Source organism: Aotus nancymaae, unplaced genomic scaffold (genome assembly GCF_030222135.1).
Source record: "Aotus nancymaae isolate 86718 unplaced genomic scaffold, 86718_ANA_hifiasm-v0.15.2.pri h1tg000067l, whole genome shotgun sequence".
Lineage (NCBI taxonomy): Eukaryota > Metazoa > Chordata > Mammalia > Primates > Aotidae > Aotus > Aotus nancymaae.
The window spans coordinates 24987678-25013826 of NW_026988482.1; the positions used below are offsets into that span (position 1 = coordinate 24987678).

Consider the following 26149-nt stretch of genomic DNA (forward strand, 5'->3'; position numbering starts at 1 on the left):
GGGGAGATGAGAAAACCAGAAAGCAAGGAAACCTGAGCCAGCGACGCTGGAGCTGGGCGGGCCGGGGCCTGCTCAGCCTGCCAGGCCCGGGGAACAGGCTCCCCCCTAAGACTGGGGCAGGGGAGCAGGGGAGGGAGTGCCGCTGTGGCTGTCACCTTCATCCAGGGGGAATGGAGGGTCTCTGAGGCCCAGGCCCTCCAAGGCCAGCCTCCGTGTGTGGAGACCAGGAGGGCAGGCCCCAGTGCCCCGCCAGGCTTCCCTCTTCCCACCTGAGGTGAGCCAGGCTGCAATTCAGTCCCCATGTGTCCTGGAAGAATGGGAAGGAAGTGAAACAGGCACAACCACCGCCAGAAACAAAGTCCAGGCCAGGGTATAGGGTAGGGAGTACTTGCGGGAGGAAGCCTTCAATGTTTTCCTGTCCGTGACTAGCACCATCATCCAGGTGGGGGCTGGGCCAATGACTTCCCAGCTGTAACCCTCTCTGTTAGCACGGTCACCCCTCAGAAGCTCCAGGAGGCCTGGCCATGAGCCCAAGACTACGAAGTCCACCCTGAAGCTGGGCCAGGTTGGGGAACCTCTGTCCTCCCGAATTCACCCAGATCCTCTCCCAGTAGTTGTTATGCGAGTGCAGTGTCTCCCAGGCACTAGGAGCCCATCTGGGAAGGAGGAGGAGGCTGCCCCAGGAGGGAATTCCAGAGGGGGATTCAGTGCGGGAGCCGGACCTGGCCTAACCATCTGTGTCTGCACACACCCCTTCATCTGTGTGACCAGACTAGCACCAGAGTGGGCCATGGGGGAGGCTGAATGAGACCCAGGCCTAAGATCTGAGCATCCTACCTGACAGGAGGAGTCCAGGCTGGTGGGAAGCCAGCCTGGCTGTCTCCCTTCAGATGACCCCACAGGGCATCCTGGGTGGCTCTCAGCTGGAGTTTGAACAGCAGAGAGGAGGAGAGAAGGATTGTGGGTGGCAAGGAGAGCACAGGGTGGGGGCAGCCAGTCCAGAGGAGCTGGGAATAGGGCAGGGAGTTGACTCCCTAACTCTTGGCTTCTCGGCTGTGTTCCCTCTCCGATCTGGTGCTGCAGGGATTTGTTCTCTTATTCATTTGATAAAGACGCATGGAGTTCCATGAGCACCACGTTGGATTCCAGCAGGCATCGCCAGCTCCTGAGCGCTATCAGGGTTGCAGGCCCTTGGCTCCACGTGGGCCCTGCAGCCTGGCCCTCCTCTCCTGGAGCTTTCTCACAGCCATTGAATGAAAATGCCTTCTCCAGGCACCACGGCCTGGTGGCTCCAGGCCTCTCCCCACTTCCCCACTCTCCTCCCTCTTCCTCAACTGTACAATGGGAATAACAGGGCCTGCTTCTCAGCCCAATTGTGAAGCACCTGGGGGTGAATAACCACAAAACTTGCTGGCATGCGGAGCCTCCCAACCTGGTATCCAGAGCTGGTTCCAAGGGGTCTCTGGACTCCTGAAATTGAAGACAAAATTGTGAAAAGCTATACGCTATTCCTCTGAATAATATAATATACCTTGGAGATATGGCAGGCTTGGTTCCAGACCACCACAATAAAGCGAACATTGTAATAAAGCAACTCACAAATTTTTTTGGTTTCCCAGTGCATATAAAAGCATCGTGTTTACACTATACTGTAGCCTATTAAGTGTGCGATAGCATTATATCTAAAAAATGTGCATACCTTAATTAAAAAATACTTTATTGCTAAAAAATGCTAATGAAGTGAACACATGCTGTTGGAAAAATGGTGCTGATAGACTCACTCGACACAGGTTGCCACAAACCTTCAACTGCAAAAAACACAATATCTGCAAAACACAATAAACTACAATAAAATGAGGTCTGCCGATACGTGTATGCACATACACACACAAACTTTAATAACAACATATTATAATGATACAAAATGCTCAGCCCTGCACTGATGCAGAGCAAGGGCTCAGTGTGGATTCACTGCTGCAATAACAATTTTTTTTGTATGATTATTCATCCCTCTCAAATTGCTTAGGAAGGAATTGGCATCCCACCCCATGTAGCCAGGCTCAATTCTAGCTCTTTGCCCTCTTCATGGCCCCCATTCCCTGGTCCCCTGCCATTGAAGGCCTATTCTATGTGTCTAAATGGAGCTTCACGAACAGGTCAATTGAGCCTCTTTTCCTTCCCAACCCAGTACCCTAGAGTCTCTGGCAAGTCCTGACAGCTCTTTTGTAGTGACCAGCATGACGCTGATGATGCTGGGGGTAGTGACAGAAGTGGCCAGGCTATGAGGGGACCGTGGAGGCTGTGAGAGGATGGAAGGGATGGTGTTGGAAGCCGTAGGTATGGTGGCCTAAGCCGCACTGATGATGGTGGTGCAGTGGTGGTAAACGCAGGGGTGACCCTGGTACAGATGAGTGGGGATGAGGAGAGATGATTTTCACAGTGTTTTCTTTTTTTTTCTTTTTTCAGCAGGTGAGTTGTTACACACTCCTTAGTGGATTCCGAACTCCATGGCCACCTGCTTTTTCTTTTTTTTTTTTTTGAGGTGGAGTTTCACTCTTGTCACCCAGGCCAGAGTGCAATGGTATGCTCTCAGCTCACTGCAACCTCCCTTTCCTGGGTTCAAGTGAGTCTCCTGCCTCAGCCTCCTGAGTAGCTGGGATTACAGGTGCCCACCACCATGCCCAGCTAATTTTTGTATTTTTAGTAGAGACGGGGTTTCACCATCTTGGCCAGGCTGGTCTCAAACTCCTGACCTTGTGATCCACCCACCTCGGCCTCCTAAAGTTCTGGGATTACAGGTGTGAGCCATCGAGCCAGGCCTGTCATAGTGTTTTCAATGAGGTGTGACAAAGGGGAGAGGTGCAGGTGCTGTCACAGCAGCTTCATAACCCCAGGCTGGTGTTTGCTAACCTCAAATGCCCAGCCTCTGCTTGGAGCTTGAGGCAACACTCCAAGTCCTGAGTCAGGAGACCCTCAGCAGGATCCCTAGTGCCCGCCCCACCCTGCACTTGCAGTCAACCAGTCAGTGGGTCAGAGGGAGAGAGATCTTTTCCTGGAGGTCTTGCTGGCCACGAAGAGAAGGGGGAGGAGGAAGAGGGCAGAGAGAAGGAGTGAGAAGAAAAAGAGAAATGAGGAAGAGGGGAAAGAGCAGGAAGGAGGAGGAGGGAGAAGAGAAGGAAAAGCATGGGATGGGGGAAGAGGAGGGAGAGGAGCAGAGGGCAGAGAAGGAAAAATCTGGGAGAAGGAAGGAGGAGGAGGAAAAAGAGGGAGATGGAAAAGAGGGAGAAGAGGAGAGAAGAGGGAGAAGAGGGGAGAAGGAAGGAGAGGCAGAGGGAGAAGAGGAGGAGAAAGGGGAGGGAACAGAAGACAGAGGAGGAAGAAAAGGACAAAGGGCCAATGCCCCTAGGGGCCTCAGCAGAGTGCCTGGGGCAGGGCTGAGAAGTGGTCCTGGCTGGTGAGGCCCTGACCTTAGGAAGTTGGATTGGGCAGAGGGTCCTTTCCTGGGGTCAAGGTAGGCCCTTCTTTGCTGAGCCCTTGGCTCATCATCAGGCCATTTGAAAGCGAGTGTCCTCTTGAGGAGAGAAGGTGCTGGCTCATCTGGCTTCTCTAGGGTATGGAACTATAATGGGAGAGTCTGTGGGAGCTGCCGGCTCGAAACAGGGCTGGCGATTGAGGTGATCACCGGGAGTCTTTGAATGGTTGGAGAGAGCTGTGTGTCTGGACTGCCCAGACCTAGCCTAGGCTAGAGGCTGCGGCCCGCAGGAAGGTCTGGAGGTGCCAGCCGTCCCAGGGGCTGCACCGCCACCTGCTGAGCAGCCTGGGCAGTCAGGGGTCCTGTGCCGCGGGGCCCACGCACGGGACCAGGGGCGTGGCCGGCGGCGAGTGGGGATGAGGGACGCGGAAGGGGCTGCGCAGGTGAGCGCAGACTCATTGCTCCCCGGCGCGCCTGCCCTTCCCGCCAGGGAGTTGAGTGCCCGGGTAAACACCAGGCGCGATGTGTGCGGTGTATCCACAGAGACAAAGCCAGGGCGGGGCGGGGGCGCCGCCCGCGAAGCGGGGGCGGAGGCGCGGGGCGCAGACTAGCCTCCCCCGGCGCGGGGTGCCCACCGCCTGGGAACCCTGAGCCCGGCCCGCGGACAGGTGGAGCGGGGGCGGGGCGGTGGCTGGGCGGGTCCCGCCCCGGGGGTGGGGCTGGGCGGGCCGGGCGGGGCGGGGCTGCGCTATGCAAATGTAGCCCACGGGCGGCCAATTGCCGGCGCTCCCCGCGCGGCTCTGAGCGCCCCGTCCCGCGGGCGGCCGCGAGACCAGAGCGAGCGAACGAAGCGCAGCGGTCCGGAGAGCCCCGAGCGCAGCGCAGGGCCAGGGCACGCCGCGAGGAACCGTGCAGCCCAGCGCGGCCGCCCGGCCCCGGTCGAGCAGCCAGGAGAGCGCAGCGCTTCGAAGCCGAGCGCCCGCCACCGCCCGCGCCCCGCGCTGGGGAATGCGCCCTCGGCGCGCCGGCCAGGGGGCGCCCGCAGCCCGCCACGGGGGAGGCGGCCTCGAGCGCCCCTGAGCCTTCCCATGGCCCGGGCTGGGGCCCGGGCCCTCGGCTGCTGACGCGCCCGAAGCCCGCGGAACCGGTTAAGCCGCAGCCGCGGCGCCAATCCCAGCTGAGGCGCAGCGGCGAGAGGTCGCGGGCAGGGCCATGGCCCCGGGGGGCCGCTAGCGCGGACCGGCCCAACGGGAGCCGCTCTGTGCCGCCGCCGCCGCCCGGGCGCCGAGGCCCCGCCGCCGCGGAAGAGGTGAGTGCAGCGGGAACCGGGAGGGAGCGGGCAGGCGGCTGGGCCACCCCGCGATCCCTCTGGGACCCGCCGCACTGCAACTCCGCAGAAGTGTCCGGGGAGCAGGGCTCATCGAGCCGGGAGGCTGCCCGCGGACATAGAGGCGACAAGACTAGGGTGGGATTCTTACCTGTCCTGGCGGCCCGGACCCCTTACCTCCCGGGCGGCGTGTGGATGTGTGGATGATGTGGCCTGCGGGGTCACCAGTGTGCAAAGCAACTTTTTCCTGCAAGGTTCTGGGTGGGTGCTCTCATACACCCCCACCTTAACGCTTCTGGAGCGGGAGTTCCGATCCCCCTTCTCCCGCCTCAGCTCTTTCTCCCATTAACGCCTGAGGCAGCGCTCTTCCCCGTAGGTGCGCCTGCCCTGCCTCAGTGTCCCTAATTGAGGACTGGTCAGCCCGAAGGGAATCGCCATACTGGCAGTCACCACATGGGGGATCTCCCAGATCAGCAGGGTGGGAGGACCACCAGTCCCGAGGCATTTCTCCTAGCATTGTGCCAGCCGCGTGACCCCCAGCTGCCACCTTGGGTTTGCTCTACAGAGTCCTGCCTGGATTAGGGGCACGGCTGTATGGAGGGTGTAGGTGAGCTTGGAGAGCCTGCAGTCAAGCCCTAGTTTGAACCAGGGGTCCCAGTGAAGTGGGCTTGCCCCAGCAGATAGGACAGGAGGGTATTAAAGTGGCCTAGGAATGAGGCAGTGCTGGCAGGAGTTGGCTGGAGCTGGCGCTGGGGGCCCCGCTGGATAAATAACTCCTAATTCTTGAGATAGCTGTGTTTTGTCACCAGCACATTACTGCTTGGGGGAGGTAACGGGGGAGGGGGAGGGGGGGGCACCAATCAAAGACACCTGTATGTCCACCCCGAAGCTGGGCCAGCTTGGGGACCTCTGTCCTCCTCAGTTCACCCAGATCATCTCCCAGTAGTTATTATCCTAGTTGCAGAGAAAGGAAAACTGCACCCAGAGGTTGGGAGCCTATCTCAGCCAGGGGGTTGGATGGAGCTGAGGGCTCTTCCCAGGCTACCCAGGGGCTGTGCCAGGACCTGTAGGGTATAGTGTCTAGGCAGGCGGGGTCACAGGCACACCTACTCCTGCCGCTCCCCCCTCAGCTCCAAAGGAGCCAGGCCCGGAAGTGGGGAGGTGGGGGCCGGAGAGAAAGCAGGGGCCAGAGAGAAGGTGGTAGCCCAGCCTCAGCCCCTTGCTGCTCAGCATACCTTGGGGGGAGGATGGAGCCAGGCTCAGGTGACCTTGACTGGGAAACCCGGGCCACAAAAGGGGGGTTTCAGTCCCAGCTATGCTGGGTTGGCTCTGCTTCCTGGTCCTTGAGGTGTTGGGGGATGGGGAAGCTGAGGAGCCAAGAAGGAGTCGGAGCTCTTATTGAAGGGGGGAGGGAATCTGAGGGGCTGGGGAGCTGGTGGGGTGCTGTTGATAATCTCCCCGTGTTCCCCTGCAGCCCTGTTCCTGCCTCCCTTCCATCCAGGCAGTCCTCAGCTCAGAGGAGCCAACCTCCCTTCCTGAAGGCAGGCTGTCCACCCCCACCCCCAACTCCAAGCCTGGGAGGTCTGAATCCGGCTGGACAGTTTGACCACCTGGTCCCCTGTCCCACCCCAGGTGCCTCTGGACTCCTTCCTCTGGCCGCCCCTTCTCTGCACCCCTTGCCAGCCCCAGCTCCTCGTTTCTTTGTTCGAGCGTCTCTCCTCCGTCCCTCCCTCTCTCCTCCCTCTCTCCTCCTCCCTCCCGCCTGCCTCCCTCCCTTGCTCCCTCCCACTAGCCTTCCTTCCCTCCTTCCCTGCTTTCCTCCTGGTGGGCTCCCAGGTGGCGGTGGCTGTTCCTCCTCTGTCTACCCACCTGGGCTTGGTGTGACTTGGGGGCTTTTCTGGGGCTGGGGCTGGATGACAGTCATCTCAGGCCGGCAGAGGGGAAGGCACTGTGGGAATGCCCTCCCTTTCCCTCTCTGTCCTTCTCCTTTTCTTCCTTCCCTCTCCTTCTTTCCCCCACCTGCCAGGCTGCCAAAGAGGGAGCCTGGACTTGAGACTGAGGCCCCAGCAGACTTGAGCACCCCCCCATTTACCTCTTTAAAGGGCCAAAGCATTTGGGTGGGAGGTCCCTGTAGAGGCCCAGTAGAAAGACTCCCCACCTACCTGGACACACCTGACTCCAACCCTGTCCTTGGTGACACTGACTTTGTCACCATGAACATGGATGAAGGAAAAAATGAGGTCATGGTGAGGGGGGAGGCGGGAGGCAGGTTGACTCTAGCCCCCTGATACATGGTATCGAAGCTCTCCACAGGACTCAGCCTGCATCTTGCGCCAGGACAGTATCTCCCAGCTCCCCTGAGCCCCACCCCACTAGCAGGTCAAGTTCTTGAGCAAACTCATGCTTGTGAGGACGTGTGTGGGCCTGCAAGTGTGAACGTGTGCATATCCACAACTGTTAGCAGGGGCCTCCCAGGTGCACCTTGAGGGTGACGGTGGCTGCACAGCCCTTTCTCCCACCTGCCCCCCTTCTCGGAGCCTGCCATTCAGTCAGCACTAGCTTTGTGTGACTCAGACCTGGGGAGGGGCTGGTTCTGATTCCCCCCTCCCCCAGCCAGCCTCCCCAGGAGGGAGCATCTGTGATAGGGGATCTGGAAGGACCACGAGTGGTGTGCCAGGTCCTCAGGAGAGAACATTCACATAGAGGGCACCGCTTAAGGAGTGGGTCAGGAGGCTGAAGTTATACTTCTTGTCTGAGGACCTATGAGTGGTTTTCTTTGGCAGGAGAGGCCAGGGCTAGGGGAGGTGGGTCTAGGGATGTCATCAGGGTCTGTTGAGTGGGGCCTAAGAGCCTGGGCCTCGCCTCGGCATTGAGCAGCCGTGGCAGGGGAGTCCCAGGCCATAGTACTGCCAACCCCCATCCCAGCATCCTAGAGATGGGCCTGGGCTCCTGCCTGCCGTGGAAGAAGGGAGTGGACAGGGCAGATCTGGGGGATGGGGCTCACATTTGCAGTCTCAGTGCCCCACCCGCAGTGCATCCGGCTGGGGGGGTGGTAGGAGTTGGCGCTGGTTTGTGCCGGGAGGGAGCAATATGTTCTGACAACTGGTGCTGGGCTGCGTTTACCCAACAGCCAGCCTGCCTGGGGAGACAATATTTGAAAAACACAGTATTGAAACTTGGACCTGCTGAGGATGTGGGGGGTTCTGAAGGGGGCAGTGCCACTGGCCCAGATCCAGCCCCAGGCCCGCTGGTCATCCTAGCTTCCCTTCTTTGCCCTCTAGAGGCACAGCTGGAAGTTTTCCCTGGCAGGAAGTCCTTCTGTGTGTCTGACCTGGGTCTCTCCTGCTTTGATTTTTAGTAAAAGTGGACCCTGCTTTTCTCCGCCTTTCCTTTTCTGACTGGTGCTCCCTCCCTTCCATCTTGGGCTGTCTGCATGTGTCTCATTCATTCCTATACTCTTTCCCATGCTTTCTACTGCAGTAATCAGGTCCAGGTTTCTCTATACTGGGAGACCTGTGGCTAGAGCAGGCAGGGGTGCAACCCATCTGTTGCCCCATTCTTCCAGGTGGGAAGGAGAAGGAGTAACCCACCTTGTTGGGCATGGATGCAGGGGAGAGTGCATGCTGGGAGCTGGAAAGGGACCTAAGATCATCTGGTTGGGCTGAGCCCTGTGAATGGAACTCAGCGTGCTTTGAGGGGTGGGGTCTGAGTCTCCAGTAGCCCCTATTAGTTCTAGTGACCTCAGGCTGGGGCCCATTGGTAATGTCTCCCCAGACAAAGGCAGGCAAAGAATGTATATGAAGTTTGCACACAGGGGCGTTCATGGCCCAGGCTGGGGGTGTAAGCATGGAGGGACCCATCAACCTCTTTGTTCACCTTGGGTAGAAACTGAACAGGGGAAATGTTGGTAGGACAGGACTCCCCCATCTGCCTCACACATTCCAATCTTGGTTCCCCTTCCCAGGTGTCTAGAGAGTGGAGCCTGCTTCCTGGGCCCTAGGCCCCTCCCACAATGCTTGTTGCCGGTCTTCTCCTCTGGGCTTCCCTACTGACTGGGGCCTGGCCAGCCTTCCCCACCCAGGATCACCTCCCGGCCACGCCCCGGGTCAGGCTTTCATTCAAAGGTAAGAAGCTGTCTTGTTCTTCCCCAGAAATCATCCTCTCTTTACAATAGCACTTGGCTTTACTGCGCAAGAGAGAGAGGGCAGATCAGGACAAAACCAGGACAAAGTATACAGCCACATGGGTTGCTCTGGATGTGTGGGGGTGAAGGGGGACCGGGGAGGTGGTGACTTGCTGGGAAGGGCTGGAGAACTGAGCCACTTAGACACTTAGCAAAAGGGTCCAGAGTCTGGGCATCTTCCAGAGTCAGACTGTGGGTTCCTGGGCTGGGTGGCCTGGGGTCTATAAGGCATGTCTGTCTGTATAATAATTGGAGATGTGGCAATGTCACTCCTTCCAAACTTGTGTCTGCTGCGGCCCCTTCTTGCCACTGCTATGCGTCTATTCTGCTCTGAGCAGCCCCTGGGGTGGAAGGTCAGGCAGTTAGGCAGACACTGGAGTCTCTGGAAGCTGAAAGAGCAGGACCTGCTCTCCTGGGGTATGGGTGCTTGAGGAGCATTCCTTTGGGTCTCCAACTGGGAAGGATTCCTAGAATCTGGGAGGGCACTGTTGGCTGTGACTGGCAGGGAGGCTGCTGGCAGGTTCAGGCAGAGCACGTGCTGCTGTGAGGGCCTGAGCTGCTGAGCTCCAGTGAGCACTTGATGGGAAGTTGTGGGGAGGTTTCAGGCATGGGCTGGGGTCTGCAGAGTGAAAGGCTGGTCCCCCGCTCCATCACCTTTACTCTTAACCCACTGGGCAGGTGCACGCACACAGTACACACATGGGTGTACAAATGGCTCACTTGAGAGCCACTTCCTCAAGGGTGTGTGTGGTCTGAAGAGTCTACTCTGGGCCTGGGGTGAGGGGCAGTGGCCATGCTGGGACCTGGGGGACCTGGGATCACTGGGAGTTCTGAGCCTTGACCCTCCTCTGGCCAGAGATAACTTCATCCAGCCGCCTGCCCTGGGTGGGGCCGACTCAGCCCTGGCTGGCCAGATTTCTGGGCAGCCATATTGGGGTGAAAAGCTGGGCTGACCTTTTCTTCCTTAGGCTTGGCTGAGGCCCCGCCTCCACCTCACCATGTCCCCCAGCAGGGCCCCTCCCCTGGCCTCATCCCACCCCTGCCCCTTGGTGGGAGAAGTAGGGGAGTAAGCTGCTGATCATTGGCTCTTCCCAGTCACCCAGCTCCTCGAATTTCTGAGGCTGTGCCTGGAAGGAGTCCCCTGCAGGGCCTGAGAAATGGGCCGAGAAGAGTTAATTGGTTTGGGCTGGAAAGCACACCTCTTCCCCAGGTTTGTGGAGGGTGAGATATTTATTCTGCTGATACCTCCACCCTTGCCTGGTGGAATTCTTCGGAGCAGATTAATAAATCTTGAAGGGGCCAGTTCCCCTGACATCCTCCCTGGCCCAGGGTGCTGGCAGCAGGAGTAGAGTGTCTCCTTCCTCGACAGGGGAAGGGAGGGGTGGCTTGGTCTCCACACCCCTGGGACCTTGTGTCCACTCTGGGTATTGTTTTTGTCATCATGCATGCAGGCAAGCAGAAGGGGCGAGACAGCGAGAGGTCTTCCGTGTGCTCCTTCTAAACCTACCTCGATCTCCAGGGGCAAAGGCTTTTATTCCTGTTTTCCAGAGAGAGAAACTGAGGCTCAGGCAAGGGCAGGGTCAAAGTCAGGCAGGAGGCAGAGACAAAGCCAGAAATAGAACCCCGGTGTTCTGGCCTTGCCGGCGCCCACATTGCGTCGGGTCGATTCCCTCTCAATTAACTCTGAAGCTGACACCCGCAGCGACTAAAAGCTGAGCTCGCTGGCAGCCAGCCTGGGTGCTGCCTGCCGTGGTGGCCTAGGGTGGGGCTGCAGCGCGCCTGGGGCCACCCATCCCGGGGCCTCTGTGCCTTTGCACAGGCAGGTTCCCCTGCCCTGAGTGACCTTCCCTGTCTGGCCTGGCCTCGTGTCCAAGTTTTGTGTTTAGACATCACTTCCTACTATATGCCAGGCCCTGTGTTGAGTGCTGGGGACTCTGTGGTGAACAAGTTGGGGGGGTGCTCACAGTCAAGCTGGTGGAAAAAGCAGTGGATACCCAGTTGGTCAGGGCCAGCTGGGAGCCCAGCACCTACTGTGTGCACCTACTGTGTACCAGGCCCTGTGCATCCCCCTGCACTGGGTGGTCTCAGCCTGGTGATGCACACATGAAGCAGCCCTCAGGGATGAGCAGGCCCTCACCAAGTGTGTGTGGAATGAGAATGGAGACCAGCACCTCAAGAAACTTGGCTCCCACCATCTTCCTCCCAGGGTACATGTGGGTGGCGTGGAGAGGGTCACTCTCAGAAGCACTAGTGATCCCTGTGGCTCCATGTCATAGTTTTTTCATCTGTGCCTTACATGGACACGGCAGTTGACACCCCAGGCCTCAGGGGCTCAGGCTGGGCACTCCCTGCCCTGCCCTGGGTCCTGCTGCAGTGGGGAGGTGCTGGTTCCCGCCTGGGTAGGGCTAGACCTTCCAAGCTGGAGGTGCTGGCATAAGGGGCCACACTGCCCAGGGTAGATAAAGGAACAAAGGCAGGAACTGGGCCAGGCTTGAGTTTGCTGCCCGCCCATCCGCCTGGGCACCCCAGCCAGGTCTAGAGCCAGGAGGGTATGAGGGCCATGTGGCCTAGGGTTCCCTCAGATTAGGGGGGCTCCTGAGGCCCATCTTCTGGGCTTCAGCAGCACAGCCAAGATCAGGCAGAAGTGAGGGTCAAATGGAGAAGATTTCCAGGACCAGGTAAGGTGTTTGTTGATTACTCACTCTTGAGAGAGTGGAGCCTGGGGCTGGAGCACCTGGACAGACCCTCCTTCCTTCACCCATCCGTGCCTGGACCTGGAGTCCCCTTTATCCCAGAATCACTGCCAAGCCTCAGATAAAAAACTCTTCCTTCCCCCACCCTGAGATGACCCAGGCTCTGGAGCACTACCTCCCTCTGTGGCGGCAGCAGGGAGGTGTGAGGGCCCTGCCAGGCCCTTTGTTCAGCCTGGGGAGTGTTTACTTTTTCCCAGGAAGCCACCCCATGACACACTGCTGTTGCCTGTGCTGGCTTTGGCCAGGGATTTGGGCCAGGAGGTGCTTGGTGGGGTAGAAGGATCCTGTGATGACATGAGACAGTTGTGCTGCTAGGGAAGCTGAGGCAGGAGTAGGGACAGGGAGCAGAAAGTCACCCTGCCAGGGAAGGTCAGGAAAGATGAACGTAATCAAAATAGCAGTAGGGGCCCGTGAGGATAACCGAGCAGTGGTCCCTCCAAGGCCTGAGGAGGATCTGCCTGGGTTTCCTGTGAGGATGGAGGCTTGTGGGGGCCCAACGACTTTCCAGCTCACTCAGGAGCAGGACTGAGATGGAGCCTGGCTCCACATGATGCCCGAGCTGTCCCAGGACTGAGAGTGGAGGGCAGGGATGGTGGAGGTGCTGGTGACACAGACCCTTCGCAAGATCTAGGGACAAGGGTCCAGCATCCTACAGTGTCGGCTTAGCCTTTCTAGCCTCGTTTCCCAAAGAAAGGACTGGGGTTGCACTGGGCAGGCTCCCCGTGCCGTCTGTCTGCTGAAGCAACAGGATTGGGGTTTGCTTATTTCCAGGCTGTAAATTCGGCCCTCCATCACTATAGCCCTTCCACTGAGCAGGGTCCCTAGGAAGGCCTCTCATGTCAGAGACGGGAACACCACAGCCCAAGAGCAAAAAGGGCTCCTGTTCCAAAGCAGCCTGGAGTTCGGGCCCTCTGACTCCAGGAATAACTGGCTTGCTCAGAGGGGAGGGATGCTCTGCTGGTGAAGGGTGAATTTTTGGGTGCTGGTCACTGCCTGCCCACCCACTCGGCCTGACCTCTGAGCCTCTAGGGCCAATGACTCAGAACAGTGCCACTGCTCACATCATTTGCATGTGGCATCAGAAGACCAAAGTTGCCAGATTTGGAGATGATGAGGTTGGAGGTTAGGAAGGGTCACAGCCTGCTAACTTTCCCCCAGGAGTTGGTGTGGGTTGAGGTGCCTGTAGCAAGCCTTGATGGGGCCTTAGCCCTCAGGCCTGGTGCAGGAGTGGGGGTGGGCTGGAGAGCTAGAGGACCTTCTCTTGGCCCCCAGGGGCTCCTTGGCCAGCCAGAGCAAGGCATGGGGCTTTAGTGGGGATGAGGGGGAGGAGGCCCAGGAGCTTTGAGGCCAGTGTGGCACCAGGGAGCTGGGCAGGGGTCAGATGGCTCTGGCAGCTACAGTGGGGGTCGGAGCTCACAAGCCAGGGAGGGGTGAGTGTTCCAGGGAGGGGTGAGGGAGGAAGGAAGACCCAAAGCATGAACTTGAGCCCGGATCCCTTGAGCCCAGATCTGGGGTTTCAGTTTTCTGGAAATGGGAGCTGCCTTACTCCTGAGAGAAGACACGGAAGTGGCCGCTTTGGAGTTGGGAGGTTCTGGAAGCTGCCCATCCCCCTCCCGGCTAGGAATTGGCCTTCGGAGAGAATGGAGACAGGGTCCTCGTGCTTGCCCGAGAACCTGCCTGACGCCCTGCCTGGGTCAGACGGGTCAGGGGCTGGGGCTTTTAGTTGTGGCCTTCCAGGTCCAGTGGAGTTTCAGATGAGACCACCACTGGCTGGGCCACCGCAGCACAGGCCTTGTCTCTGGTTCCCTGGCATGATGCCCACCCTTCCCTCCCTAGCTCCAGCTTCCCTTGGCACTAAGCGAGGAGCTGGTGCATGCTCAAGGAGTAAATCATGTTCCTTGGCAGCCCCCGCTGCTTCGTAATCGTAAAGAATTTAAAGAGAAACCACCAAGATAAAAATCTCACCCCGGCCCATAAAGGCATCTTTCACCCTGCAGTTTGGGAGACAGTAAGCCTTGGCTGTCTGCAACTGTGTGTATGCACCTCCGGCTCCTTGACCCCTCCAGGAGTGGTCATAGCTCAGAAGGTGGGCTTAGGGCCATGGGTACCTGGTCCTTGACTCTTGGGAGACCTCCATCTCCTCACTCAGGAGAGTAGGGTGCTTACATTTGGTGTAATTCAGAAGTGGTGGTGGTGGTTGAGCTGGCTGGTCCTGAAGGCAAAACCCAGTTCTACCAGTGTTAGCTGTGTGAGTTCAGCCAAGTGGCTTAGCCTCTCTGAGCCCTGGTTGCCCCTGTGTACAGTGGGAATGGCGGTGGCCCTGTGGAAGCAGCATCGTGAGGGCTCAGACTGTCTTGCTTGCATCCTGGCTGTGGGTAGACCTTGCTTGGTGAATGTCATTCTGTGTTGCCACTGCCTTTTCTGGAAAATGGGAGTAAGAACAACTGGCCTCATTGTGTTGTCAGTAGGATTAACTGTGAGTATGGTCACTGTGGAGGAAGTCTCAGTCACCAGGAGCGGTCCTGATGCTGGTGGGCAGGTGAAGGTGGGTCCAGGGGCTTGCTCCAAGGAATCCCACACCGTCTCACCCCTTCATCCAGAATTCTAACTTTTGGTAAGGGAGGTGGTATTTGGAAAGGACTCCAGGAAGGACCCTGAGCCTTGTGGAGTGGGTGGAGTAGGGTCAGGAGGAAGAAAATTCCTACCATGGGTACCTCGGCAGGCTTCAGGGGCTGCATCTTGAGCAGGAGAGGGGAGGTTGTGGGGGAGAGAAGAGCCAGAGCACCGGGAGGGTGCATGTGGTGTGGCACCTGGGGAAGAGGACAGGATGCTAGATGCAGTCTTGCTTTTGGGACAAGGATGTAGAGTTGTACTTTCTCTTTGTGATTTTTAAGCTCTTTTTCCTCATGGCAGAGGTACTAAATATGTATCGTGGAAAAATTCCAGTGATAACGGATGCATTTGGCGGGAGTGATGCCTTGGTAGTAGCTCTCCAGAGACTGGCTCCAAGGCCTGGTTGGGGTGCACAGTTGGCTGTAGTAACTCCTTCTGTGAATGTTGCTCTGGCTTCTGCAGTGTGTGTTAGGGGTGACCAGACCTGGGCTGCTCACTCAGGCATCTGCAGGGCTGGGCAGCAAGCATGTTTGCCTGGCTCGGCCTGGTGCTATCCTGGGAATCTGAGCCCTGCCTCAAGGAGCCCTGGGAACTTTGGAGAAGCAGAGAGGATTCCTGCTGCATTTTTCTTAGAAATAGCAAGAGGGCCTTTGCCAGAGGCCTGGGTGCCAGAAGACTACAGTCTGAATCCAAAGCCTAGCTCACGTGGGTGCCTGAGCTTGGCAGGCCTACAGCCCCCTACCCAGGCTGCTGGGCAGCCCCAGGGAGAGGGTGGAGGCCTCCTGGGCTCCAGTCCCTGACCACTGGTCCTGACCCGCAAAGAATGGGGTCTGGGCAGTGGCTGCTGGCCTAGGATTGGGGGCTAGCCTGTGGGGGAGGGAGCGGGGCTCATCCAGGCTGTTGGACTGGGCTGACTTCTGGCACTCTCAATGGGCAGAGGGGAGCACTGGCTATCTGGTGCATCTCTGCAGGGCAGAGACAGACCCAAAGCAACCGGCCCCTCCAGGGATCAGGAAGCCTCAGCTCCAGAGCCCCCTTCCCCCACTCTGCTCCCTTCCTTCCTCTCCCTACTCACGCTTGCCTCCACCCCTCCCTTTGCCACCCCTCTTGGCCTCCTACCCAGACGCGCTGTTTCCTCGGACGTCTCTGTACCCAGCCAAGAGTGTTGTTCCTTCCCACTTGGGGCTCGGTGCTGATGCCCTTATTTCTCCCCGGCCAGAGTCCACTGCCTCGAGTGTCTGCTGTTCAGTTGCCTTCTAAGGGTCATATGATACAATTGGCAAAGCAGCTAGAATCTGGGGGCCCTTTGGGCTCCTGCAGCCCCAAGGCTGAGTGGGTAGCACTCCAGGGCACCTCTCCCGGGGCTGCCTATACTGCCATTCTGATGAGCGCCTTCCTGGCCCCAGGCCCGTGCAGAACGCTCGCCACCTGCCCTTGACTGGCTACTGGCTGAGTCCTGCTGGGCTCCTATCCTGCCTCACTGCATCCTCCAAGGCTGACCCCAAGCATGCACCTGTCTGGCCTATGCCTCAGTTTCCCCATCATAATGTTGGGGAGGGGCTAAGACTCTTTGGAACATGCTGAGGATCTCTGGGTGGGTGATGAGAAGGGGCTGCAGGGACCGAAGGAACCCGAGAAGGCGGCAGAGATGGGGGCTGGGCCCACAGCAGGGGGAGGGTCTTGACACCCACCAGCCTGTCGGTCCCATCCTGGCCTGTCTGTCTGGGTGATTTATCAGAGTAAATGAGCCATGGAGAGTTTGTTGTCTTTTGCAGTCATGGGGAGGAGGAGGTAGTGGAGGAAGGAGTGAGGGGTTTCCGGACCAGGTCTGGAATGTGGGAGGAGGGGGTGGGTCCCTGGGGGGCCTGTGAAACTGGAGGCCCTCACTGAATGGCCTTTTCACTCTCCCCACCTGAGAAATGGATCAGCGCAGCCCTCCGCTTCAAAATGAGCCCCTCTTCCCACCCCCTTCACACTTCTTGGGGCACATTCCTGTGTTATCTGCTGGTCTGGTTACCTCCTCCCACTTCCTGCTCAGGGCCAGGTCTCTTGACCACACTGTCCTTCCAAAGCTGAGCTGGAGCCCTGACCCACCCAGCTGGTAAATGACCAAATGTGTTCTCACAGGCAACCATGCCCACTGCTAAGTTCCATGTAGGACCTCTAGGCCTCTGGAACTACCAGCCCAGGCCTAGGACAATCAGGTACATGGGACCAAGGGGTAGGCAGGGGTCAGTGGAGGTGCCGAGGCCAGAGAGCCCCCATCTGCTGGGACAGAAGGTCAGAAGTCATTGGGTGTCCTGAGGGGATGAAGTGTGGATCCCCTGGTTCTGGGCTGGCGAGTCAGGGAGTGATCCTGCTGCTCTGTCACTTCTGGCTTTTCCTGGTTTGAGGATGATTCGGGCTCTCAGCCTATCCTGTCCTGGGCGGAGCAGGTGAGCGCTGGAGCGGAACGGGCGTGGGAACAGCATGCCTGGACCTGCTGGCCCCAGCCCCTGCCCCCTGCCCCCAGCCTCCAGTTTCTGAAACTGGAGGGAAGTGTACAGCGGCGTTTTGACCCAGCTGGGCTCTTACTCCTGTGTGGTGTTTACTGAACAGCTGGGATGTTTACAGTAGCCCTCGAGAAGGGGCCCCTCATTCCAGGGGGATTTCCCATCTTGAGGGTCCTACTGGGGCTCTTCTGACCTCACCAACTCCCTGCACCCCTTGGATAGATGTGTTAGGAATACAGGGACCGTAACCATCTCCACCCTTGCCAGGGCCAGTGGCGCCTGCCCCCTGCACCCTATTCTCTGGCCTTGGGTCCCTCTGCCCTGGAGGAGCCAACATTTCCCACCACGAGTGGCAGCTCTAGGTGGTGAAATACGGTAACTGAGTCCCAGTTCAGACATTTAAATTAAATTCAATCAGAGCGGTTATTGAATAAAAACACGCGGCGTCATTTACATGTTAATTATGTTGAATGGACTACTAGACCATAATTAGTTGCTAATTGGGTAAGAGTGGCTGTAATTGGTTTTGTTGGCACCGACCTGGCTCACCTACCTGGGGAGAATGGGGGGTTGGTGTGGGTGGCTCCTAGGCAGGTCCTGTGGGTCTCCAATCTGGAAAGCCTGGCCAGGGATGGTATGGGGGGCAGATCTCAAAGGGCTTAGGGTCAGAGGAACCTGGAACCTCTCCCCAGGGAGCGGGCAGCTCAGGTCTGGCTTCTAGAGTTCCCATCCAGAGCATGGGGGGAAAAGGGACTGGGGGAGCTACCCCAGATCAGCAATGACAGCCTCCCCACCCAGCCCCATGTGGGACCTGGGACTGAACAAATGGTAAGTGCCCAAGAGTGGGTCTGTGGGAGCACAAGGCAGGTGTCACTCGAGTGTGTCTCTGCACATGCTGGCCCCCTGGGTTGGCCTGATTAGGGGTTGAGGTCTTGGCATTGGGGTGTAAGTGGGTGTGCCAAGCAGGGGGAAAGTATGTGCAAAGGCATCTGGGCCGCCCTGCCCCCTGCTCGGCTTGGCTGGGGTTCCCAAGGTTGCAGGTCTGTGGCCAGGGGCTGAGGCCTTCCGGCTGGCCGCTCATTAAAAGAGGATTAGGCTGAGAGCCAGGGGGCCAGCCCAGTCCCCAGGCCTTCCTCAGGGGCCCCTCACAGCTTTGGGGGAGTGATAAAGGGCCTGGGGGCCACCCCTTCCTGGATCCCATGGGGGTGCCCAGTAGGGACCACCTGGGCCCTGCCACGCCTCCCATGGCCACTGCTAACAAAACCTTGGCTACCTCAGTTTCCCTCCTCAGAAGGTCAGGAGGTCTCTCTTTTCGGTGGATGAAACACTGACAAAGACCCAGGCCGGCGCCTCCCCTTGGCCCCCAGTCCGATCTCTCTTCAGCTCAGGGATTAGGGCCACACTAGCTCACTGGAGGTCAGAGGTCTGAGCTAGGCTGTAGGGATCTGTCTATCACCCCCAGTCCCCAGCACTGCTGGGGGAGGTGATGCTGTCAGTCAGGGCCTGATGCTTTGTGGGGCTATAACTAAGGGGGTGGGCTACCCACCTCTGCTCCAAGAGGAGGACCCTTCTTTTTGCAGCAGCTCCTGCCTCACTGGACGCAGATCTGACGTCCTAGAGACCGGCAGCAATGGGTGGGGGCTGCCCACTCGGGGTCTGCGGGTGAGGGCTGTGGACACACCTCCTCAGTGCCTGTCCTCGACTGCCCCCTCCTTTAAAATAAGGCATCACCAGCTGTTTCTCAGAGATTAGGGACCAGGGACCCCCAGGACCCAGCCCCCGTGCCCTGAGAAGGTCCTGCTCTGGACCTACGCCAGGCCGATCTGGCCAGGACCCCGAGTGTCTGACAGCCATGAGAGCGTCCTGGAGGCCGGGAACGGCTGCGGAAATGAGGTATCTGATGCCAGAAAAGGCTCTTCCTTCCCAATGACGGGAAAATCCTTCCCGGATGCCACCCCTCCCAACCTGTGCTCAGCCTGGGTGAGAGCATGGGGGTGGGGAGCCCTTCCCAGGAGACAGCACCTAGGCACTCCACCGTTCCTCCTCCCAAGGTCAAAGCTTATCTGGGCTGGAGTCCTGATCCCCACAGAACCCTTGATCGTTCTCAGCCCCTCCCTCAACATTGCCATGGCAGTCGGGGAGGCACAGTGCTCCTGCTGCCAGAGCCAGGCTTGGCACAAGTGGAGCAGACGTGGGGACTGGCCTGAGGACATGACCAGGCTGGGTCTGCATTAGCCCTGCCCCTGCTGATGCCACCTCAGGTCCCAGGTTCCTTTGTTTCTTCTGTCCCAAGTCCTTGTCCCTTAAGAGAGCTGGAGCCTGGTAGGATCCGGCCCCTGCTGACGGCAGGTTTTGGAGGAGGATACCCAGGGCTACTTGCCCACCCCCTGCTCCAATCTAGGTTTCTTGGAGGAATGAAGGCTCCCTGTTCCTTTGCCTTGTGGTGGAGTGGGAAGTACAGGACAGGACACCAGTTTCGCCTCTCACCCTGTGCCCTGGGGTGAGCAGCACTCTCCTCTGGGCCTCAGTCTTCCTGTCTGCAGCTGTGGGTGTAGGACTGTCTCAGGACCCCTTGTTTCCATTTTTTCCTACAATCTGGCATGAGTGGGGTCAGAAGTCCAGCTGTGGGTTGAGAAAGCTAGAATCCTACACCAACTTTGCTCTGGGACCTGGGGAAGTTCCCACCCCTCTCCACATTGGTTCCCCTCTGGTAGGCTGGGTTTGGCTAAGTGATTTGGGATTAAGCTCTACTCCTGTGTGGGGATGGGGTAGGGAAACACTGAACTTGGGAAGGCTGGAGCTGAGTCCACAGAAGGCCCCTTCCTGCACCATAGCTCTCTCTGCTCCCCAATCCAGCACTAGGAAATGGGTAGCTGGGGTGGGAGTGGGGGATGGATGTCCTACAAGAGGTAGTGACACCTGGAAGCCTGCTTCCTTGGGAAAGGACTTGGGACCCTATCCCACTCTCCTTTCCCTGAAAGGCAGAGACACCCATGAAGGATGGGTTGGGGGAAGACCTAAGGAATGCCAGGCTGTGAGCCTCTCTCTGAGATCAGAACAGGAGTCCTATGTCAGAGTCACTGAGTGTCAGTACCAGGAGGGCCTGAGAGATGGTCTAGACTGGAGAACAAGGCTCAGAGAGCCAGAGTGCCCCCCTCGGGTCATGAAGCTCACCCAGAAACCCAAGCCACAGCCAAGGATCCCTGACCCTGGGTCTCACCCCTTCTCCACCCTGCAGGGCCTCCTGGGCCTCTCCTCTCCCCCTACACTGTTTCCACAGTGACCAAAGCATCACGTCCTGTGACATCAGAGCCATTGACGCCATATCCCGTGGCCACTGGGAGGGGTCCCGCAGGTCCTGAGTCATGTGCCCTGTCCATGGAGAGCGAGTCACCTTCCGGCCTTGGCCCTCCTGGCAGGCAGTCTCCACCACCAGGACTGGCTTCCCCTGGGCCTCCCCCTCCTTCAGGCATGGACCTGGGTGGGAATTCCACCCCCATGCGCTCTGGCATGTCATGTCCCTTCCGTGTGCCCTGGGTGTTGTGAGCACAGGGCTTTGTGCACAGGGGGTACTCGATGACTGAGCGAGGGGCTCCCTCCACCCCTACCTCCACCCAGGGGCAGACGGAGGGCGGGGGCAGAGAGGGTCAAGGCCAATCTCCTGCCCCCAAGCTGAGACTCAGTTTCCTCATCTTCTGAGGGTTCTCTATAGCCTTTCTCACAGAGGGAGCTGGATCCTGGGAGTGCTGGGGCTTTGTGAGAGGGTGGGGGCTCAGACGTGGGCCTTGGGCTCTGGGAGTCGTGGCACACAGTTCAGATTATAGAGGCCTAAGGCTTGGCAGGGTGGAGGGTGAGGATTATGGCTGATTGGGTTCCTGGGGGCTTGATGGCTGAAGCTTCCCCCTGCCCTGAGTACCTGTGTCTGAAGGTGCCCACTTAAGAGCCTCTGCCCCCTCCCCCTGCTATTGCCCCCAAAGTGCCCCCTAGCCCAGGGGACAGGTAAGGGCATGACCAAGCCATGCCCCCAGCCAGGGTATAAATAACCCCTGGCGGGCTGTCCCAGCCTGGGGGCGCTTCACTGGCAGCCCCACTTCCTCTCTGGCCACTTCCCAGCCCTGGGGGTGGGGGAATGTTTACTTTCCTGTTGTCACTGTGGGTGAGTGGCCAGGCGGGAGACTCCGAGTGGCCCAACAACAGGTGCGGGACAGGTGCCCGGGCCGCCCTGCCCAGGACTTCAGAGGCGCCGCCGGACAGGCGGGTGAGGCCATCGCCAGGCAGGATTGGCCCTTTGATCCCTCGGCGTCCCTGCGTCCCAGTGGTTGGCCAAGGTCATCACCTGCATTCCCTTGTCACCGCAGTCAGGGCTGGGCAGGGCAAGGCCTTTCCTCACCCGCTAGTTTCTCAGAGTGAGGTCCTGGGGCCAGACATGGGCTCTGGGTCAGCTGGCGGACCCCCCTGACTCCAGCCCCCTCTGCCCCACCTTCAGGCTGTGTCTAGGGCCTTGGATCCCAGCTGTTCTCCCCTTCCAGGTGCTTTGGGGCCTGGCCCTGGCCTCTCCCTTGATTGCCTCACCTGTGAAATGGGTTACCAGCTGGGGAGGGGAGATGGAACATGTGTGACCCCCTTGGTGAGTGCCTCATGTGTGGCAGGACATGTGTGCGCTGTGTGCATGCCTGTGCCATGTGTATACACACGTGTGCTCTTCTATGCGCTGCTATCTTAAGCCCCCTGTGCATGTGAATATTCATCATCCTCATTACAATGTTCCTTCTTCTGCTGAGCTAAAGATAGCTGGGGGTGGGTGGAGAAGGGGCTTGCCAAGGGGACCCCTCATCTCTCCCTCCCCTTGGAGGTAGGTTCCCAAGCTTCTGGGAGTCCTTTGTTTATCATTGGCTGAGCCCCCTCTTGTCCTTCATCTCTAGGAAGGGCTTTTCCCCAACATCCTGGGGTTGGAGGGCCAAGGCTGCTGGACTCATGCAGAAGGGAAACTGGAGGACCCAGTCTAACCCTGCCTTTAGCCCCAGGGTTGTAGCACCAGAGAGAGAGCCTCTTTCCCAGAAATGACTGTCCTGGCTCATTCAAGGTGGCCTGAGAGTTCCACCATTAGCAGCCTTGTGGGGTCAGGGGGAAGCTGGGGTCTGCAGGGCAGTGTGTCTAGTGGGGCTTTCAGGTCTTCTGGCTAACCTGCTTCAGACCAAGTGAGGACCTTGCTGTGCACCAGCTGTACCCCCTGCCTGGTGGGCAGCTGGGATAAGAACAGGGCATCCAGGCTCCATGCCAGAGTCTGCGGGCTGTCCCAGATATACCCGGCCACACCCCTATCTGCTCATTAACCCTTTTAAGCCCCTGTGTGAAGCTGGCCCCACCCTGAACATGGGAGCATTAACTCCCACCTGAGTAAAAACTCTTTGATGGTGTCACGTACCCTGGCCCGCACCCACTGCCCTTTCATTGGGACCCAGAGACTAGCTAGGGCTGTCTGTGAATCAGGGGTTTAGCCTTGGGTGTGGTGCCTTCCTTGGCCTGCCTACCTGTCCCACTTTCTCCTCCCAGCCTGTCAGGGACTGGAGAGGGAGCTGAGAAGGATCCAGGAAGGGAAGCTGGAGGTTTAAGACCACTGTGTGGGCCAGGCGCAGTGGCTCATGCCTGTAATCCCAGCACTTTGGGAGGCCAAGGCAGGATCGCTTGAGGTCAGGAGTTCGAGACCAGCCTGGTCAACATGGTAAAACCCTGTCTCTACTAAAAATACGAAATCCCAGCTACTCAGGAGGCTGAGGCAGGAGAATCGCTTGAACCCAGCAGATGGAGGCTGCAGTGAGCTGAGATCTCGTTATTGTACTCCAGCCTGGGTGACAGAGTGAGTGAGACTCCACCTCGAAAAAAGAAAAAAAGACCACTGTGTGGTGGGGGTCCTGAGGGGAACCTCAGGGCCTCAGTCTCCCCTTTGTCAGAGAGGGTATGGCTGGATGGTCGCCTGAAGGTCCTAATTGGTGCCCTGCTCTCCACCTACAGAGTTGAAGGCCACAGGCACTGCCCATTTCTTCAACTTCCTGCTCAACACAACTGACTACCGAATCCTGCTCAAGGACGAGGACCACGACCGCATGTATGTAGGCAGCAAGGACTACGTGCTATCCCTGGACCTGCACGACATCAACCGCGAGCCCCTCATTGTAAGGGCTGTCCCTGATGTGGGGCGCGGGGTGGGCATGGAGCCCCAGGGTTCAGGGCACGTCCTGAAGGCTGCACCCTCTGACCCCCCTCTCTGCAGATCCACTGGGCAGCTTCCCAACAGCGCATTGAGGAGTGCGTGCTCTCAGGCAAGGATGGCAACGTGAGTTCAGTGGGGTCCACAGAGGGGAAGGGGGACAGGCGACTCCCAGAGAGGGGGCAGGCCTGGCCAGGGCACCTACGCAGCCTTTGCTCTGGCCCCAGGGCGAGTGTGGGAACTTCGTCAGGCTCATCCAGCCCTGGAACCGAACACACCTGTATGTGTGCGGGACGGGTGCCTACAACCCCATGTGCACCTATGTGAACCGTGGCCGCCGCGCCCAGGTAAGCCCTGCCCACCCTGTCCCCGTGCTGCCCCCTGCTGGTGTCTGCATCCCAGGGTCCTGATGGGAGGAGGGGCTTCAGACCCAGCCCAGCCACTTCTGAGCCTTGTGACCTTGGGTGAGTGACTTCTTTCACCTCAGTTAGCCTCAGTTTCTTCACTTGAAAATGGAGCTAACCGCTGCCTTTCTCACAGGTCGGTGCAAGGAGGAGGCAGTGAGCTAAAGCTCCCAAAGCTCCTAGCACCGTGCCTGGCACATAGTAAGCGCTCGCTCCACATGTGGCAACAGCTCTCTTGGCTATGCCTGTGGACCGTGCCCCTGTGGCCGAGCCGGAGGGCCTGGTGGGGGCCTTTCGACAGGAGGCTGGACACCTGGGTCAGCTTCTGCCATGTGGCCTGGGGGAGAGCTGCCTTCCTCCCCCAGGGCCAGGGGGTTGCGGGGAGCTGCCCCTTCCCCAGCTCTGCCCCTTCCTGCCTGCTTCCGCCCTTTTCCATTTCCATGTGGGCATGTGTGTGAGCTGGTGTGAACTTGTAGGGCCTGTGTGAGAGTGACTGGACCTGAAGGGCACGTGTATGTGTGTAGGTGTGTGCCAACCCTGTGTGTATGTATATGCACACGCATAGATGTGCTCTGGGGGCCCATGTGCTCACGTGTGTTCCTGGCCTGTGTGGTGTGAGAAGCTGGCAGCCCGAGCCCGCTCCCCCAGCCCCTCCCACCCCCAGCTCTAACCCCTGTTCCTCATCTTCTCAGGCCACACCATGGACCCAGGCGCAGGTGGTCAGAGGCCGAGGCAGCAGAGCCACGGATGGTGCCCTCCGCCCGATACCCACAGCCCCACGCCAGGTGGGCCTCATCCCTCCAGGCCTTTGCCAGGCAGCGATGCCTCTGAGTGGAACTCACCCTGGGCCTGCACCTGAGGCCACTCTCCCCAAGGCCTCTCTACCTCTGTGCCCACACCCTGTCCCCACCCCTTCCCCTGAAGTGCCCTCAGGCTCAGAAGGCATGCCCAGCTAGACTCATGTCGGCCTCAGTGTGACCCCCATGGGCAAGAAATGAAGCCGCCAGGTGGGGAAGACGGGAGCCCTGGGGACAGCCATGCCTTAGCCCCCAGAACGCATGTGTGTAGACACACAAGAGCACACACCAGTGTGCATGTGGGCCCCCCTCACTCAGCACCCAGAGTGGAAAGCGGCATGTGTGCAGTCTGATACCTTGCTCCCAGGTGTCCGTGCCCCATGCCTTCCATGGTCATCTGGTGGACATAGGTGTCCTGCACACTCATGTGCTTGGGGCTGTCTTCTGCCGGGTGGTATCTGTCCACTAGTCATGACCCAGGTCTGGGTTGGGAGAGCTGGGGCTGGGTAGGGGCGGGCAGGGAGGCAGGGGCTGCCAGTGAATGACAGAGCATGTTTGTCTGTGGTAGGGAGTGCAGAAATTCAGGGTCGTTCAGATTCTGTGTGTGTGTTTCCATGGTGTGAGCCAGGGGTTCCGTGTGCTGGCAGTGGTACGTTTAGAGCTGTGTGTGCACCCCTGTGTGTGCAGGAAGTCATGTGTGCAGAGTGTAACTGGAAGTAGGCCTGTGTGCACCTTCCCATCACCATTCTGCTACCTGCTGCCACCTCCTCCTGCCTCTGTCCCTCTCCTTGCCCCTTTCCCTCCCTCTGCCTGCCTTTCTCTTGTGGCCTATGTGCTCACCCTGGTCCCAGTGCCTTTTCCAACCTTCCTCCTAGTATCTTGCAGGCTGGGCTGGGAGGCACGGGGGGCTTTGTGAATTCCATGTGGTCTGGGCTGGACTCCTCAACTCCTGGCTCCCTTGGGGGGACATGGAGCCTGGGGGCTTTGCTGAGGGGCAGGAAAAAGGTCATGTTCCATTGGTCCATCCTGAGGACCACAGGTAGGGTACAAAGCCTGGGGATACAGTGACTTTAGAGCTCTCTGCCCTGGCCAGACCTGATGGCAAAGGACAGGACCCCAGACCCTTAACCAGTCACCCCTGCTCTGGCCAGGTCTGCAACCCCTTCTTGGCCCAAGACAGGAAGCCACAGCAAAGAACTGTGCCTCTGTGGCCCAGGGGACTTTGGCTAGAGTGTTTGTGAGCCATTTGGCATGGAGGGGCTTCAGCCCCTACAAGTCCACTCCATGTCCACCTCACAGCCCCCAAGGCAGGGCCCCTTGAGACTTGATCCCTGGGTCTTCCCTAAGACCTGGGACTGGGAAGCACCTCCCTTGGAGCCCACAGCATGGCTCTACCCCGGGAGACCTGGCTGGATGGAGTTTAAGCCCAAGAGCTCTGGGGAGAGGAGGGGGTGGGCTCGGGGTATTCCTGGGGGCTCATTCTTACCCTGGGAGCCTGGTGACCCTTAACGCTTCCTGGCTGAGGGACTGGCCTGGACGGTGCTGAGCCCCGCTCTGCCCTGCAGGATTACATCTTCTATCTGGAGCCTGAGCGACTCGAGTCAGGGAAGGGCAAATGTCCGTACGACCCCAAGCTGGACACAGCGTCAGCCCTCATCAGTGAGTGCCCCTAACCCCAGCTCTATAGTCTCAATGTGTGGCCTCTGCCCTGGGAGAGGGGGCATGGCACCAACACTTACCCAAGGCCAGAGACCGTGACCAGGCTGTCCCTGAACTCCCCAACGGGCCCCACCTGGCAAGGGGAGAGGGTGCAGGTCAGAGCCCATTGTGAGCTGAGGCTAGAGACTTGGTGGTATAAGCCTCTGCCTGGTCCCTTCAGATGGGGACCAAGGGAGCCAGG

The 26149-nt window shown here is 58.9% G+C and overlaps 1 protein-coding gene across 8 annotated transcripts in view; it reads left to right on the plus strand.

Moving 5' to 3' along the window:
• SEMA3F (semaphorin 3F) overlaps positions 1-26149 on the plus strand; it is a 47958-nt gene that overhangs the window by 10166 nt on the left and 11643 nt on the right. The window contains exons 1-7 of one of the 8 annotated variants that reach the window (XM_012467778.3): positions 4541-4781; positions 8764-8923; positions 22853-23013; positions 23112-23174; positions 23276-23395; positions 24145-24237; positions 25815-25908. In XM_012467778.3, coding sequence (XP_012323201.1) covers positions 8812-8923; positions 22853-23013; positions 23112-23174; positions 23276-23395; positions 24145-24237; positions 25815-25908 — 643 coding nt within the window. In that variant the 5' untranslated portion in view covers positions 4541-4781; positions 8764-8811. Of the gene's footprint in view, positions 1-4540; positions 4782-4935; positions 5061-6044; positions 6063-6411; positions 6432-8763; positions 8924-16464; positions 16553-22623; positions 22698-22852; positions 23014-23111; positions 23175-23275; positions 23396-24144; positions 24238-25814; positions 25909-26149 lie in introns of those variants that run through there. The other 7 variants (XM_012467779.3, XM_012467782.2, XM_012467780.2 and 4 more) reach the window with 7 other exon arrangements.